The following is a 17,210-nucleotide window of genomic DNA, read 5'->3' on the forward strand; positions in this document are numbered from 1 at the left end:
TCTGGAGTGGCTGGGATCACAAGTGTGTCCACCACACTCAGCATTAAGCTGATTTCTTTAACTTGTGAGACAGAAGCTACTTTTACTCTTAGCTAAGGTAGACGGAGCATCAGGGTCCTCTAGGGAAGGCTTTTGGCAATGACTGGTGCCATCAAATAAGAAATCTGAAAACTTCGGGCTTGAATCACTCCTCTAGTAAAATTTCAAATTATAAACAATAAAGTCGAGTAAAAATCAATAGAAAAGTAGCTTCAGTTAACCCCAAGTAAGGCCTTAAAACACCTGTCACGGGGCTCGTGTCAGCAGCACCAGGACCCTCCCTTCTCGCCCGAGTCCCTCTGAGGCTCCCTGGGATTCTCTTGCCCAGCCCCGCTCTCCTTCACCCCCACCCCCTCTGAGGACCTCTGCTCACCCACCTGCAGGGGTACCAGAGGGCCCTGAGCACATTACCTGCCTGGCTCCTGAGCGAGGAGGCTGTCTCTGAGGCCCTGTAAGAGCTGGCTCTGGCCATTTTGTCAGTGGTCATCTCTCTCTGTCATTTAGAAAAGAAAAAGGACAAGAAAGGAAAAGAAAAAAGTCTCCTAATGTGAATGAACACAGGTTGCTGAAAATCCGTGCAATGGAAACTTCTTCCACTGGGAGTGTGTCCACACCTAAGTGGACCAAGGCTGCCCCATCTCTGCCTTCTCCTCTCTGGACTTGCTCTTCCTGTACCACCCACTCTGAGAGTCATTCTGCTGTAGCTGCACTGTTCAGATGCCCCCGGTAGGTGCACTTCACATGCTGCCCGCTCTTCCTGCTGAACCCAAGCAGGGTGTTCACTGTGAAACCCAGCCTTCTACCCCAGAGGTCCAATCATGTCAAGCAACCCTTTCTGGCTCACTGTGTGCCAATAGTGCTAGTCTAATACACTACGATGAGGACCTCCAATTTTGAGATAAACTCTAAAGATCCAGCAAACTCCAGCAAATAAAAGCATCAATGAAACACATTTCACAACTGAGATAGCAAACAAAAAAACCAAAAAAGGGTCATGAATACTTTGCTGAGTGCTGATCCTGAGGCGGGGCAGGCAGCCCAAGGAAGGACTGTCTGCTGCTGCCCATCTCATCAGGAGGCTCAGCCTGCACTTGTGCCCAGTACCTGCCACAGGAAACATATCAGTGCCTCTTAGGAACCATGTGAATGTGCTCAGGTTCATGAAAACCAGACAGAAGACACACCACTACTTTGTTTTATACCATGTACAATTTCCTAAACTATAGTTAACAGAAACATTCCACCTGGTTACTTGATGTGAACCTTGATATTTCAAATGTCCAGGGTCATACATTTTTTAGATATATTATTTACATAAATATTTCAAAGCAACTTATTTCAGTATGATCACCAGTAAAAGCCTGCTTTAGAGCTGGTGACCAGAGGAGATATTAAGTATGTGCTTCCTAGTAACCTCAGTGACTCATGGAGAATGTGACTTAGCTAAAGCTGGACACCTGATTGATAAACAGTCCCAACGATGATGGGCACTGAGAACACTGTTGGCCAGGAAGATAAGGCAGGGTCTGGACTGCACACACACCTTAAGAATTAAGACAGACAATATGGTCCATAAAGTTATACTTCAGCAATCTAATATCTGAGATGTTTTCCATTCTTCCAAGTAATACAAAACAAAAAGGGCAGTTTAATATAGTATCAAGCTGTACTCAAAATCATAAATATATAACTGTCAGAACTATTATCGAATAAATTTAAGTTCAAATATAAAGTACAAAGTCTGTTTAAACTCAGCTTAGAGAAGAAGTCAACTGGACATCTGAGATGACTAAGGTAGACAGTGCTAGCAAAGGGCTCACATCTGCTCCCAGGCTGAGGGTACAGCCAGCCACTGTGGCTCGACTCCCTGCCAGGGTTACGGGAAGCTCTGCCCCGACAGATGCTGGGAACACATGTGTAATACAGGGCCTGGGGCTGCCCATGTGTCAATGTTGCCCCCATTTGGTGGCATCAGTACTGCCCACACTGCCTAGGACTCCCAGTGAGTAAACAGACTAACAGTTCATGAAATATGATTTCAATGCCTGCCATGGATTCTTTTGACTTTTTTTTTTTTTTTTTTTTTTTTTTTTTTTTTTTTGGCACCAAGGTTGAACCGAGGGGTGCTCTTCCACTGAATTACACCCCAGGCCTTTCTATTTTGAGACAGGGTCTTGCTAAGTTGCTTAGGGCCTCAGTAAGTTGCTAAGGCTGGCCCTGAACCTGCAATCCTCCTGCCTCAGCCTCCTGAATTGCTGGGATGACAGGTGTAACCACTGCACAGAGCTAGATTCTCTTAGTTTTTACTGAACATAACATACATCTCTAATGGATTTCCTATCAGCTCAATGATAACAGAACACTGAACAAGCCCTACAGACAAGAGTCTGTGGGCACGTGGTGCTGAGGATAGAAACCAGGCCCTCATCTGTGCCAGGCAAGCACACAACAACGGAGCTACACCTCCAGCCCAAGAGTTATTTTTAATATGCCATTTTATCCAATCTAAAAGCTGTATGTCACTCCCAAGCGCTTGGGTGCTGTTGCACACAGCTACGTGACAGCACCTTCTTCAGCAGTGCTCTCCCAGGGACTAAGGAAGAAGAGCAGGCTTTGCCCCTGAGCAGCACCAGGAGCCCAGAGAGCCTCTGCCTGCCTCCTGAGTCCCAGGAACCACACGTTCTCAGGGACAAACAAACCTGGAACATACTTACCTTCCGAAGACTATGCTTGTCTGTCCTTAGTCTTTTCCTGGGTATATCCTCAACGTCACCATCTTCTGGAGGGTCCTCTGTCCTCTTTGTGTGGATTCTTTTCTTCCCATTAACGTTACCTTGAAATAGGGGATGTGGAAACACACGTGAGAAACTCTCTGTGCTGCCCTCCAAAGCACAAGACCCTGGCCAGGGTAGTGGACATGCAAGCCAGCCTAGGGGAGGTTCCCAGCAACCCTGGAGTTTCCAGGTCCTATGTTTCACACACTGAATCTCCTTACAGTGAAACACTGGGGACTGAAAATACCTTAGAGATTATATTAGTATTCATTATCATTTTATTTTAACATACTAGAGCATTAAATTTAAAAATAACCCAGTATTTACTAACATTCAAAGATTGGTGGGATATAAGGTGAACTTGAAAACAATTTGCTACTATTTATGCATTCCCTGAAAGAACCATTTAAACAGCAACACTGCATTTTTATCCACAAGTGAAAGGCTTCTCTCTCTCTCTCTCTTTTTTTTTGGTACTAGGGATTGAACCCAGGGGCACTTAACCATTGAGCTGCATCCCTAAACCTTTATATATTTTTTAAAATATTTCTTTTTTAGTTGTAGATGGACACATTATCTTAATTTATTTATTTATGTATTTATTAGATGTTAATAGACCTTTATTTTATTTATTTATTTATATGTGGTGCTGAGGATTGAACCCAGTGCTTCACACATGCTAGGCAAGCACTCTACCACTGAGCCACAACCCCAGCCCCTATTTATTTATTTTTATGGGGTGGTAAGGATCAAACCCAGTCCCTTGCAAGTGCTAGGCAAGCACTCTACCACTAAGCCACAACCTCAGCACTTTATTTTTTATTTAGAGACAGGGTCTTGTTAAATTGCTTAGGGCTTCGGTAAGTTGGCTGAGGCTGGGTTTGAACTTATGATCCTCCTAACTCAGCCTCCCTAACTACTGGGATTACAGATATGAACCACATCTGGCATACCCAGCCCTTTTTACCAATTTTTTTTTTTTTTTTTTTGTGGTACTGGGGATTGAACCCAGGGTTTTGTGCTTACGAGGCAAGCACTCTACCAACTGAGCTAGATCCCCAGCCCTCAAAGATTTATTTTGAGACAGCGTCTCACAAGGTTGATGAATTTGGCCTTAAACTTGCCATCTCCTACCTCAGTCTCCAGAGCAATCGGGATTACAGGTTTGCATCCAGTGCCTGGCACTTAGGGCTTTTCTACGTGTGTACTTCACTGCTCACACACTCGGTGTCCCAGGATATCACTAATCCCCAACAGATGTGCAAACAGCCCTGGCCTAGAAAGATCAGGTGAATGGCACAAGCGTGAACCTAGAGACAACCAGCTTGAACGTGCCGGTGTTTATTTTCAGAGGTTCAGGATTTCTTGTTAACAGACAGACACCACCACCCTCAAACTCACTGTCCTTTGGAACACAATACCAGCACAAAGTGCTCAGCCCCCTGTGAACAGCAGGCCTCTGGAGGAGGCACCAGAGAGGCCTCACATGCTGACAAAGTGGCAGGTTAGGCTACAGTGTCAAGCAGCCAGCACACTTATTGCCCACCTCCAGCTACAGGCTGTGCAACAGGGCCCAGAACTGGCCCTCAGCAGACTGGGCAACTGGTCACTGTGGGCTGACCACAAAGTCTGCATGGGAAGAGGCCTGCAGAGCAGAGGATAGCAGGGTCTCACAGGCACAGCTTGAGCACAAGCACAACAAAGCCCAGCCTGCCTTACTTGCCAGAACCTCCAGCAGGTCTGCCACTAAGCCATGTGCACCTGCAGCAGCCGCATCTTCCTGTCTGTCTTCCCACTGGGATGCAAGCTCCTGGACCTGTCCATGAGCGTCTGCTGAGCATCATCCTCCACTGGGATGAGGTAGCAGCAGCTATTGGTGGAGGTTAACAACATGGCACCCATGTGAGGCCCATGAATGAAACAGTGGGACGGCTGGCACACAGAGAAGGCACAACACACTGTGGGTGGCGCCAGGTTCCCATGGAAGCCAGGGTTCAAGGACATCCAAGGACAGCATGCACCTGGCTCACACTGTGATGGAAACCCACTATCACCCTCACTGTCTACCGAGTGCTCGGGGACAGCCCAAATGGCAGAAGGTGACACACAAACAAATTTACCCCCTCTTCAAGGATGAACACCTCCTGCTTCAGGAAAGCCCAGCTCCTTTTTAATCAGGCACCTCTGTAGAAAAGCACTTCTCTCACGTGGCGTGCTGCCACTCGGGCAGGTGACCAGCTCGCCCTTAGGACAAACACACAAGTCCTGCATGTCTCGCTGATTTAAGCTACAGCCCTTGCAGCAAACACCGAGCAGTCTGAACAAAATTCAAGAGCAACACAATTAATCAATTTGGAGATCTAAAAAGCCCCAAAATAACATCTGAGGGAAAGAGGTACCACCGTGCCTGTGATCACTGCCCAGCACACAGGTGCCACTCCTGGAGAGGACAACTCACACAGCCTGCACCACTGCCAGGTGAGTCTTGCAGCACTACATCTAGTCTCTCCAGAACTCCTCAACAGTGAACCTCGACACAGGCACATTTTCTCTATCTTTTCTTTCTTTTTTTTTTTTTTTTTGCGGTGCTGGGGATTGAACCCAGGGCCTTGTGCTTGGGAGGCAAGCACTCTACCAACTGAGCTATCTCCCCAGGCCCCTCTTTCTTTTTTTTTTTTTTTTTTTTTTTAATCAAACAATCTTCTTTCCTACTTTATTTATTTATTTATTTAATGTGGTGCTGAGGATCAAACCCAGTGCCTCACGGATGCTAGGCAAGCACTCTCCCACTGAATCACAACGCCAGGCCTCTTGCATCTTTTCTTGATACCCAAATATGTCACACTTATTTTTACATTAAAATGGCAGTTTTCAGTCAGACGTAGTGCTGCACACCTGTAATCCCAGCAGCTTAGGAGGCTGAGACAGGAGGATTCAAGTTCTAGGCCAGCCTCAGCAACTTAGTGAGGCCCTAAGCACCTCAGCAAGACCCTGTCTCAAAATAAAATGGAAAGCTCTAGGGATGTGGCTCCGTGGTAGAGCAGCTGCCTCGCATGTGGCAGGCCCCATGTTCCAGCCCCAGCCCCAGTCCCAGCACAGGAAAACATTTTTTAAAAAGGTGGTTTTCCACCACTTGTGAGTCTGAGAACACACAGACCTCAAACCTGACACTGTTGCATGTCTTCCCCTTCTTACCAGGCTATCTCCCTTACCTTGCCACTGCCCCAAGTAAAGTAACACTTTCTATAAACTGAAAGCCCAAAAGGAACCAAAGGACACACAAACTCAAGATCAATCTAGTCATCCTCCTTAAATGCAAGCTCTCAAGCAAACAAGCCAAGAACTGACCCTCTCTAGGCCCAGATGCCTGACCTGCAAAAGCAGGCCTGAGAGGGGCAGAGCAAGAGCCAGCACTGGACAGGCTGCTTGGGCGGCTCCAATGCAAGGCTGCAGGCCTGAGGTCCAGACCCTACACCATCCAGCCTGGAGTCCCAGAAATGGCCTGGTTCCCTTCCTTCTGTCCTCTCCCAAATAAACCTCTCATGACTACAGTGGCCTCATGACTACCTGCTCCCCATGAAAAAAGGGCAAGGGACCTGCCGGCCGGCAGAGGATGAGAAGGAACAGTTCCAGTGACAAGGAAGGAAGTGCAGACAGAGGCTGCCTTGTCACGGCACACACACTCTGCCTGCGTCCCAAGAACGGGGCTCAGGCAGCTGGCCTCACAGACGAGCTGAACATTTACCAGAGTCATCTTCAGCCTGGGTGGAGGTCACCAGGGCAAACTTGGTGTTATAGCGTGCCTTCTGTTTTTCATTGAGCATGTTCCACTGGGAGCCTAGCAGTTCTTCAATCTCCTCGCCTGAGGCATCCGGATGCTCAGCAACAACCTGTGAACATGCAGAGGAAGCAGAAGCCGCCTGAACAAACTCATTCATGCTCTGCACTAATCAAATACATGGTTCTTTCCAACTTAGCATGTGGCATTGTTATTCCCACATCATGGAGCTAATTCTCAGAAAAACCTCAAAGAAAAATAACACTTAACTGATGATACAGTGATTCACTGAAAACTCAAAAATGAAAATACTGATGAATGGTAAAAAGAGAAAACATTACTTTTCCAAAATCAATAAATGATTTTAAGTCAGTTTTCTAGGCGCCCCCTGAAGTCAGTAGTTGAGCAAGGTTCATGGAAGCGCTGCCCCCACGCCTACAGTGAGGCCCTGGTCAGGCTTACTCAGGGGCCAGAGCACCCACACTCCATCTTCCAGTACTTGCCCCAGAGTAGGAAAAGCGGTCCAGCAAGGAGGGAGTCCCGGTTCCTGCCCCAGTGCTTCAAGACCATGATGGGACCTCCTTGTCCCTCCAGCCACTCAGCAACAGCACCCCAGGAGCTGGCTAGCAATGCAGACTCCCAGGCTCGTCCCAGACCTACTGGCCAGGAGTCTGTGTTTTCCCAAGGTCTCCAGGTGTTTGGTGTGCACAGTGATTCTGGCTGCACACATGGCAACAGCATCAGGAGTTTAACATCGATGGTATTCTGGTCCCACCATACCAGTGCAGCTCAGTGGGCTGGCGTCTGCATTGTTTCTGATGGGTATCAAGATAGAGAAGCACCAACAGAGGGCAGGGTCCAAGGGCCAGCACACTCAGAGCTGCAGCCCACTCTGGCTCACTGCCTGTTTCAGAAAGACCCAGGAGCTAAGAATCATTGTTTTTACTTTTTAGAAGTTGAAAAAAAGTCAGAAGAGTATTTCATGACATGCAAAAATTACAGAAAACTCAAAGATCAGTGTCCACAAACAAAGCTTCAGGGGACTTGGCCACAAGCTGGCGCTGCTGTCCTGCCCAGGGCTGTTTGCACACGGCAACACCATCGAGACAGAGACAGAGACAGGGCCCAGGCAAGACACTTTTTGACCAGCAGAGCCCTACCAGCACTTCTGGAACCAGACAGGGATCCAATGCTGACTGCTGCACTGGGCTTTTCTGAACGTAGGCAAGTGAAGGTGTGGTGCTCATGTCCACCATATGGAATGCGGGTGGCATGTGCATTCAGAGCATGAATGCCAGCTGGCTGCCATTACCACCCGGATCTACCACCTGCCAGTCAACACCAGTACCTGTCTCCGAACCCAAACCAGTGCCCTCCACCATTGGCCCTCCCGCTTCCTGGGTAGGTCATGTGCTCACTCCCCCTCTACCTCTGCCCTGCTGCACCCTACTGGCTGGACAAGGACAGCCCCACCACCTCCCCATATCACCTTTCCAAATGAAGGTGAGTAGCAACCTGCAGACACATCCAGACTGACAGCTTGCAACCTCCCACCTCAAGGACACTTTCTGCAGTTTCAAGTCTGGTTCTGGCTCCAAAGAGCCACAAGGGTTCTCTTCCTACCCCTGCCTGGGCATTCCCAGTCCCACTCACACCAATCTGCTGCTTGACTTGGGTGCCTTCCCCTTGGCCAGGCACAGCTCTTTGTCCCTCTGCCTGCAGCCTCACCCACTGCATGAGCTCACCCCTCCCAGCTCTGCAGGCACCAAGATCTCAGCCCTTCCTCCAGTGAAGGCTTCTGTGCAGAGGTTCAGTCCGTGTGGTCAACGGTGCCCTCCTCGGCCACTCACCCCGCTGGGCAGGGGTGACAGCATGGATCATGACAGTGCTCCCAGCAGCCTCACTAAACAAGACCCTGGCCTTCCCCACAGGCCAGCTTCCTCCTGCTTCTCATCCTGCACCCCTCAACATTCTTTATCCATCCAGTTCCATCCAGACCACCTTGTGTGCAGATCTTAATTTCAGCAACCAGTCTCCCTGTTCTCAATCCTGTCCATCCACTCCTGACACTCCCGACCCAAAGAGGCCAGAGCCCCAATCCACTCCCAGGGTAAAGCCCCCACAGCTCCACCAGGACTTCAAAGTCCAGCAAGACTCCATGCTGCTTCTCTTACACTTTTATCTCTCACCTAACCTCCTGCAGGCTCCTTGCTCCCTCCAGCCCTCTCCGCTGGGCTCCCCTGCACCCACACGAGGTTGTAGAGGTGTTTACAGAGCTCTGTGCCAGGGACCATAGGAAAATGGCAACAGCACCCTCCCTGCACCAGGGCACTCACTAGCTCTTTGCTCTTCACCTTTCTCCAGATGAGATGCTGCAGGGGGACATGGAAAGCGTCTGTCAGCAGCCTGGGATGATAAAGCAATGGCCACGCGTTCAAGTCCACATAACAAGGCCGCACCTAGAAAGACTGGGAGCAGGATCTTTCCAGTTTCCATGGTGTCAAGGTAATACATGTTCAGCAGAAATCATGCCGTGAATTTTGGATTTTAATGATTTCCATGCTGGCAACATGCCACACAGCCCTTTCTCACCATGCTGGCCAGTTCTGCGATGGCAAAAACCCAACACCAACACCAACACCCTGAGGCAGAGCGGCCTGCTGGGCAGGTCAGGAGCACTCAGCACATCCCCACGTATGGTATTTTCAACTGGGCATGGTTCATCAGGCCAAGACCCATGATAAATCAAGGCGCCCCTGTGGTTCAAGATCACACACGCAGGTGTGCAGTCAGGGCCAGGTCCAATTTTGCTTCCTGCCTGCACTGCCACTACTGAAGGAGACTGGCTTTCACCTGTGGGCTCAGAGCAGTCAGCCACAAGACAGGATGAGGCAAACCATGGAGGTGACCCTAAGCACTGGGTGCAAGTCTGCACAGTGACAGGTGGCAAGCACACAGCAGTGGCTACCTCTGCTTCACGACTAGACTGATGCAGACATGCTACAAAAGCATGGAGAACCAAAGGGCCCCAGGCCACAGGTGACTGAAGACGCTCGCTCTCGCTTGTACCAGAGGACAGCTGTTCTTCCCACAGCACATGCCTCCTGCAGCCCCCGCCCCCACCCCACCCCAAAGGCCACCTGCTGATGTTCACACCCCAACTTGTCAGCACTGGCCAATCTACTCAAGAGCTCCCTCCCTTCTCCCCAGGTCAGCTGGATTTTTTAAGTTGCCCAGGGTCCCAGAGCTGTGTCTAGAGCGGCCATCCCACCCTGCTGGCCTGTAGCTCTTTCCCATGCACTTCCACCACTCAGGAGTCTTTTCCTGGGCCCTGTTCTGCATGGTGTCCCCAGCATCAGTGTCACCATCTTCACAACAGAACTTCCCATCTAGTCAGCAAGCCCTCTGGCCATGTCAGCATCCGCTCACACTGTACGTTCACTGTGCAGTACTGATCTGTAGATCTTGAGAGGGAGTCGACAACTGCAGAGTCCTGAGCTGCCCAGCAGTTTCTCCAAGCCACACAGCCACTCCACACCTGTTCCTCAGGACTCACATCCTGTCTCCTCTTTTTAAACACCACATTTACTCTCTATCGCTGCACTCGGGCAGTGACCACATAGCCACAGCCTCCGTGAACTCCTACCAACCTTAAGGACTTCCTGTACCTCCCATGGGGAACTCAGAAGCCAGGACTGCGCTCCTTCCCTCACAACCTGCCTTCCTGCCACCCTCCTGCCTGGTGCACTGACGTGGTGCAGCTCCTAGTATGTGGGGAAGAGCGAGCAGCTCCACTGGGTACTGTTAGAGGGGCTCCTGAAGTGCCATCAGGAGGACCCAGCAGAGGGCGTCTGACCCTCCAACAGACTTAGAGAGTGCCCTTCCCCTTCTTTTTAGTCAAAAAGCTGACTTCCATCGAATGCCTCTTCGCCATTGGGGAGATGGTCGATGGACCTGCAGCAGAGAACCACAGCGACGGAGTCCCTGGCCTCGCCCAGTCAGGCTTTCGCTCCTGAGAAGAGCCCAGCCCCTCCAGAGGGGTGCTGCTGGGGGCTTCCACTGGAGAGCCCACGCTGGGCAGGACACAAGACGTCACTTACATGTTCCTTAAGCTACTCGTGACCCCGCCCTGTGCCGAGCCACCTGATATGGAGCAGGCATGGACCACATGCCCAGGGACAGTGCCTGGGAGAGAACCTGCCTCTCGCTGTCATCTCAGGCACCAGGTGGGTGTGGAGTGCAGAACGGAAAGCCCCCAAGAAAGTGAAGTCACAAAGAGCACTACAATAGCAGGCGTTCAGTTCCAGACTAGAGCCCACGCACTCCACATGACCGCACCACCAGACTGGGAGCCTCAGCTCCTCAGCTGAGGAGTCAAAGGTCCTGTGTCTTACTAGAACAACCAAGCACGTTGGCAGATGCTCCACTCATGACCCACTGCTGTCCTTTAAATATCAAGGGATGAATCCTCAACGTACTGATGCCTGAGGAGAGGTGCGCGTCACAGATGAGCAGGGTCATGCCAGAGCCTCAGAACAGCCATCCACAGCACAGGCTCACCTGGAGTTGAATGCCGAGGCAGAGGGTGGCCCAGGGAAGCCCACTCCCCGAGTGGAACACGGGCAGCAACCCAGGGGCAAAGGCAGGGTCCTGGCCACCAAGGGGTCAAAATGGCTGCTCCCCAATAGCCAAGAAAAGGCCAACCACGCACAGAAGTGTCCCTCAATTTGGACACTCTGGTCTGAAGTACAACTCAGAACCCATCTGAGTACTGACCTCATCCCTGTGCTTTTGACAGAAGACCAAAAACTGGGCAGCTGCATCTCCCTTCCTGCTCCTCGGAGTGGAGGGTGTGGTTTTCTTTCTCCCAGGAGGAGAGCCCATTCCTCTTTTGGGGTCCACCTCTGCCATCTTTTGAGGAGAACTCCTCTCTGTGCCAGGGCCACTCTCATGGTGCTCCACAGAGCTGGGCCGTTTGACTCTCCGCCTTCTCTTCATGGGCCCACCCTCTTCCTTCATGGGCCCGGGGTCTGCAGCAGCTTCCTCACCACCCCCTGTGGCCTCTGCCATTTCTCCAGAGGTCTGCACAGCAAGGCCAGCCTCCTTAGCCACCTGAGGGTTGAGGTGAAGCTGGTCCCCCACGTAGAGGAAGGTGAATTTGGCTTTCCGCTCTTCTACTGACATGCCTGCAGCTTCTTCTGCTTGGACGATGCCCATTTCCCACTGGGCCCTCAGTTTCCCTGAAATAGGCTTCAACAGCTAGAAAGAGAAGCAGAAGGTGTCAAAAGTTTTTTACAGAAACATAACTTAACTTACTTTAAAAGACACTTACAATTCAGATATTTAGAAATCAGAAACTATAACTAAACTTAGGTTAACAATTAACTTAGAGAGTTTTTAGATAGAACTAAGCACATAACTATTGTTGCTTTAAACTAGAAATCAATTCCAATTGCATTAACTAATGTAATCTATATATACATAAAGGGTAATAAAAAGTATAAAACAAATTATTTCTGGGAATTATCAAATGGGTAAAGGAAAAATAAGTTGTCTCAAAATTTGGCACTTGCCAAATTTTACAGTATATGTGGGCAGAATGAGTGATGACAACTTAAGAAGCAATTTAAGTTCAAATCAAACACCTCAGATGACAAAATGTGGACTGAAAGTACATGAAAGAAACATCTATCACCTTGGTTTTCTCAGCCTTCGTGGGTGCCAGCTTGGCACTTTCCTGGCATAATTTTTCAAACTGTCCTTCTCCTTCAAAAGCTACAAGGCTCTTCTCAAATATCCAAGCTCTCTCTGGGGCATCACCAAAGAACTGTACGTGATACTGGCGTGCACTCTTTTTCTGACCTGATTTTTAAAACGACACATTAGAACATGAATGTTAAAACTTGGGATGAAACCAAGCAAGCACAATGTCACTCTAAAGCTGTTCACTAGAGCCCACTGGCTGCAGAGTGAGCCCTGGCCTCCCATGCCCACCATGCTCCAACAAGGACCGCTGGGGAAGAAGGCGCAGGAGTGCATCCACTCCTCTCAAGGCCTGAAGGAGATGCCAGGCAGATGAAGCCTCAGAGGGCAGAGCACAGCAGGGGCAGTGGCCTGGCGTCCAGGGCTGGGTCCAGATCCACTCCTCCTGCCAGCTGGCCAGCCCTTGCTTGCAGTGCGTGGGGAAGGCACACGGCCTCTGAGAACACTGCAACCACAGCAAAGCTGCACCCTCGGACATCCAGGTGGTCGCTCTCACCTACAGAAAGAAGCCAACACAGCCGGGAGCCAGGGTGAGCAGGGGGCCAGATGCTGCTGAGGTGGAGAGAGAGCTAGAGCAGTTAAGCCAGCAGAAGGGCAGGTCTCTGGGCTGACGAAGGGAGGGAAGATGGTCTCCCATCCCCATCCCCTTGTGCACTGTGTTGGCCACAGGAAACCAAAGGAGAGTTCCTGGGGAACAAAAGCACCCAGGAAAATCTCTGCATGATTCCTTAGACACTCCCACTGAGTAACTATTGCCAGGCCAGAAACCAGAGTCTCCCACTCAGGGCTGCAGGCAGTGCTCAACATACTGTATTCTGACAAGGCCCCACCAAGAGCACTCAGGACCAGGGACACCTCCACATCAAGGAAGTCAAACACACAGAAGTCCTGGGCAGCTTCCATAGGGCCACAGACACAGGGCAAGACAGAAAATACACCCAGAGAAATGCCCTGGTTTGCTATAAAATGAGACACAGAAAGGGAAACAGTCAACGACAAAAATATAATTCATCAAGAAGGCTGGGTAGACAAGCCATCTCCCAGAAAAGCCAGTCATCCTATTAATTAAGGAGGCTGAAGCAGGAGGATCACAAGTTTGAGGCCAGCCTCAGCAACAGCAAGACCTTGTCTCAAAATAAAAAGGGCTGAGATACAGTTCAGTGGTAGAGCACCCTGGATTCAATCCCTAATACCCAGGGGGGAGGGGTGTTGGCCCAAAACTCTGCATTCTAGAAGAAAATGGAGTAAAACCTTCAACATTCTGAGGGGAATTATTCTTTTTTTTTTTTTTTTTTTTTTTTTTTTTTGTGGTGCTGAGGATTGAACCCAGGGCCTTGTGCTTGCAAGGCAAGCACTCTACCAACTGAGCTATCTCCCCAGCCCCGGGGAATTATTCTTAATGTAAAATTCCATATCTAGCTAAATCATAATGAAGAGTGAGGACAGAAAATTAGCTTCCTCTGAACTGCAGGGACTCAAATGTACCAACCATACACTCGGAGGATGCCAAGAATGTACTCCAGGGGGCTGGGGTTGTGCCTCAGTGAGGGGGAGTGCTTGCCTGGCATGCCCAAAGCACATGCTGGCTGGATCCCAGCACCACAGAACAGACAAACAAGAGGCCCCAACCAAGGAAGAGCACGGAGGAGCGACAGCACCGCAAGCCGCTCAGGAAAGGGAGGCCCTTGCAGCAAGGCAAGAGCACAGCAGGCAAGAGAAGGGTTCTCAGAGCCCCATGGAAGAAAGACAGGGACACCTCCACACAGAGTCCGGGTCACAAGTACAAGGGTTCAAAGACAAGCCCAAGGACAGAAAAGAGGGGCTCAGAAACGAATTCTCACTGCTGTTCATTTGAGAAGGAAAATAACTACATAAATACATAAATAGGAGAAACTACCCATATAATAAGTATGAGTCTTAAAGACATAGAGATAAATATTTGAAAAAATCATGGCTATCTCGACAGCAAAAGTACGTGTTTTTTTAAGAAGGCAATAACTAAATCCAGGAAAAACAAAATGTTGTCCAAGAAAGAGATTGCAACTACAGAACACAACTTTTCATCAAATGGCATTTATATAATCCAAGTTATGTAAACAATTCTTTTAATGAAATAAAAAAGCACCTGAGTCATATGGAGAAAAAGGGGAAAAATAGAAAATGGGTGAAGAATCAATCTTAATTTTTCATGATAAAAAGTCAACAGAAAATATCTAAGTAATAAAAACTAGCAGTTGAAACCATAAGAAAATAGAGTTTAATGAGTTAAAAATAATTACCTTTGGGGAAAAAGGGAAAAGGAGAAAGAGAAAGGATGATTTTTCACTATTAATCTCAGCACAATTTTTTAGGATACCTTTTAGGTTTTGGGGTACCAGGGATTAAACCCAGGGGTGCTTAAGTACTAAGCCACATCAGTCCTTTTCATGTTTTTATTTTGAGAAAGGTCCTCACTAAGTTGCTGAGGCTGGCTTTGAACTCACAATCTTCCTGCCTCGGCCTACCAAGCCACCAGGATCACAGGTGTGCATTACCACATCTGGCTACCTTTAGTTTTTACTTACAGTATTTTAATATCAAGAGGGTGTGTGTGCGTGTGTGTGTGAGATAAGGATCAAAATGCATGCTAGGCAAGCATTCTACCGCTTTCAGTACCATCTGATTTGTTTCTAAGTGTGCAAAGTAATTTGAAAATGCCTAAAATTCAAGAATATCAAGGGAATTGGGACTTCTTCCATTACTTTAATACTTTAAAAATATTTTCCCTATTAATGAAAATGAATATAGACAGACATGAGATATGTGTGGCAGTTATATGATAATCTTTTACAGTACATACAATAAAATAATATGAATTTAAATCATTTTATAAATAGTTAATGACCCAGAAAAATGATCCTGACATGTTGTGGGCAAAAGCAGAAGATCACCACAATCTGGCCCCAAGGTGTAAAATAAAGAAATGAAACTTTTTTTTAAGTTCTTTCCTATCTAGAAATTTGATAACATCACCCAATTTTCTCCTCTTTTTTTGAATATCTTTAATCTACCTGAATTTCATTTTGGTTCAAGTTGAGAGGTGATTATCTTATTGTTCTATTTTATCACAAAATTCACCAGTTGTCCCAGGGACACAGGTTAGTAACCCTTCCTTTGTTGCCAATCTCTGGCATCCACAGATCCCAGTCTACAAGAGAGTGGTTGCCGCTGACCCCCTCTGGCTCCTTGAACGGTCCTGGTGCCTGACTGTGCACTGCACTCCTATGTCCCCATCACAGCCCATTAGACTGCAGGTGGCCCCGTGGCTGAGACAGTTCTCTTTCTCCAGATTCCGAGGAGCCTGTGGAACTGACAACAGCCATTCCTGCACACAGACAGGACCCCACAAGGGACAAAGCTGTCTCGGGACGAAGAGAAGCCTTGAAGATGCTGATAAAGACTGATGTCTACAACATCAAGAACGGCCCACAAAAAGTCACAAGAACAAGAGCAGAACTCCATGCCTGAGTTTCCCAGTTCAACCCCAAAGCATATAACACAGACACTGACAGAACTACCCACAGAAAATGGCATATCCACTCACTGTCCCAGGGAGAAACTTTATTTAAACAGCTTTGTATGAACAAGCAAAAATTCCCAGACACTGGTGCTATGCAGACAAATGATATGGAAGTCAGCAGATTTCTGTGTAGGGTCCACACTCAGTTTTAGAGAGCAGAGAAGGGACAAGCCTTCACACATGCACATATGCCTGCACCAGGGTTGGACACACTGCACAAAGGTCTAGATCCCACCGACCAGCAAGTCCTCTAACACCCAAGGTCCAGGCGCCCTGAGGTACACCCTGGGATTCTTGCAGCCCCTTGGGGAGGATTCCTTTCATTCCAGCAAAGCCAGGATTCCAAAGACCCCCCAGGAGATGAAGTCAGCTTAGAGACTCCTCCTGCCCATGTCCTATGGAGCATACCTGCACCAGAGTCCCACAGGACAGGAGGCCAGAGTGCGGCACAGGTGGCACACTCGGGTCCTCTCCATCCTGAACCCGACCCCTTCTTGGCTACCCTTGCCAGGAGGCACCATCATATCTCACTCCCCAAGAGCCACCTGTACCCAGGGCCAGCTGACCCTCCAGACTGCTGTGCTGGTAGCAGCATGAGGACCCAGACCCAAGTGGGAGCAGTATCACCACTCCTGGAGAGCTCAGGCTGCTGAGAGCAGGGGGGACATTCAATGTGCCACTGAGGCTCCGTGCAAGGCTGACTGATGGGCCTGGCCCAGCCATGCTCTGGCTGCCCACATTCTGAAGGATGCAGAGGTCAAGGGACACCAGCATGCTCAGCCCAACTTTCTGTACTCACCACACCTCATCTTCTTCAAACCAAACTAAAATTTCCCTCTAGAAGAACTATCTAGAAGAATCTAACCACCATCTAACCTTTTTTTTTTGTTTGTTTGTTTTCCCAGTTATAGACGGACACAATACCTTTATTTTTTATCTTTATATGGTCCTGGGGATTGAACTCAGGGCCTCACACATGGTAGGCAGACATGCTACCACTGAGTTACATCCCTAGCACCCCCACACATTTTTTTTAGTTGTAGATGGACACAATACCTTTATTTCATTCATTTATTTATTTTTATGTGGTGCTGAGGTTCAAACCCAGTGCCTCACATGTGCTAAGCAAGCACTCAAGCACTGAGCTACAACCCCAGCTCCACATGACTTTTTGTTTATATTTCCTCCAAAACATATTTATGGGCAATCCAATTATTTAGGTATTTGCTGTATACTGATAACATATTACACTCTATAAATGTTCCTCAGCTGTCCCTAGCACCAATTTATATAAAGT

At 48.7% G+C, this 17,210-nt stretch overlaps 1 protein-coding gene across 9 annotated transcripts in view; it reads right to left on the reverse strand.

The window, feature by feature from the left end:
* Positions 1–17,210, reverse strand: part of Nsd2 (nuclear receptor binding SET domain protein 2) — an 80,457-nt gene that overhangs the window by 35,547 nt on the left and 27,700 nt on the right. For all 9 annotated transcript variants that reach the window (XR_007110601.1, XR_007110602.1, XM_047567474.1 and 6 more), the window contains exons 4-8: positions 12,287–12,453; positions 11,368–11,850; positions 6,559–6,703; positions 2,754–2,872; positions 451–532 (exon numbers count right to left, since the gene is read on the reverse strand). Coding sequence is in view for 7 of the 9 variants with exons in the window: in XM_047567474.1 (XP_047423430.1) it covers positions 451–532; positions 2,754–2,872; positions 6,559–6,703; positions 11,368–11,850; positions 12,287–12,453 (996 nt within the window). In the remaining 2 variants the exon portion in view is untranslated. The remainder of the gene's footprint in view (positions 1–450; positions 533–2,753; positions 2,873–6,558; positions 6,704–11,367; positions 11,851–12,286; positions 12,454–17,210) is intronic.

This window comes from Sciurus carolinensis, chromosome 10 (assembly GCF_902686445.1).
Source record: "Sciurus carolinensis chromosome 10, mSciCar1.2, whole genome shotgun sequence".
Lineage (NCBI taxonomy): Eukaryota > Metazoa > Chordata > Mammalia > Rodentia > Sciuridae > Sciurus > Sciurus carolinensis.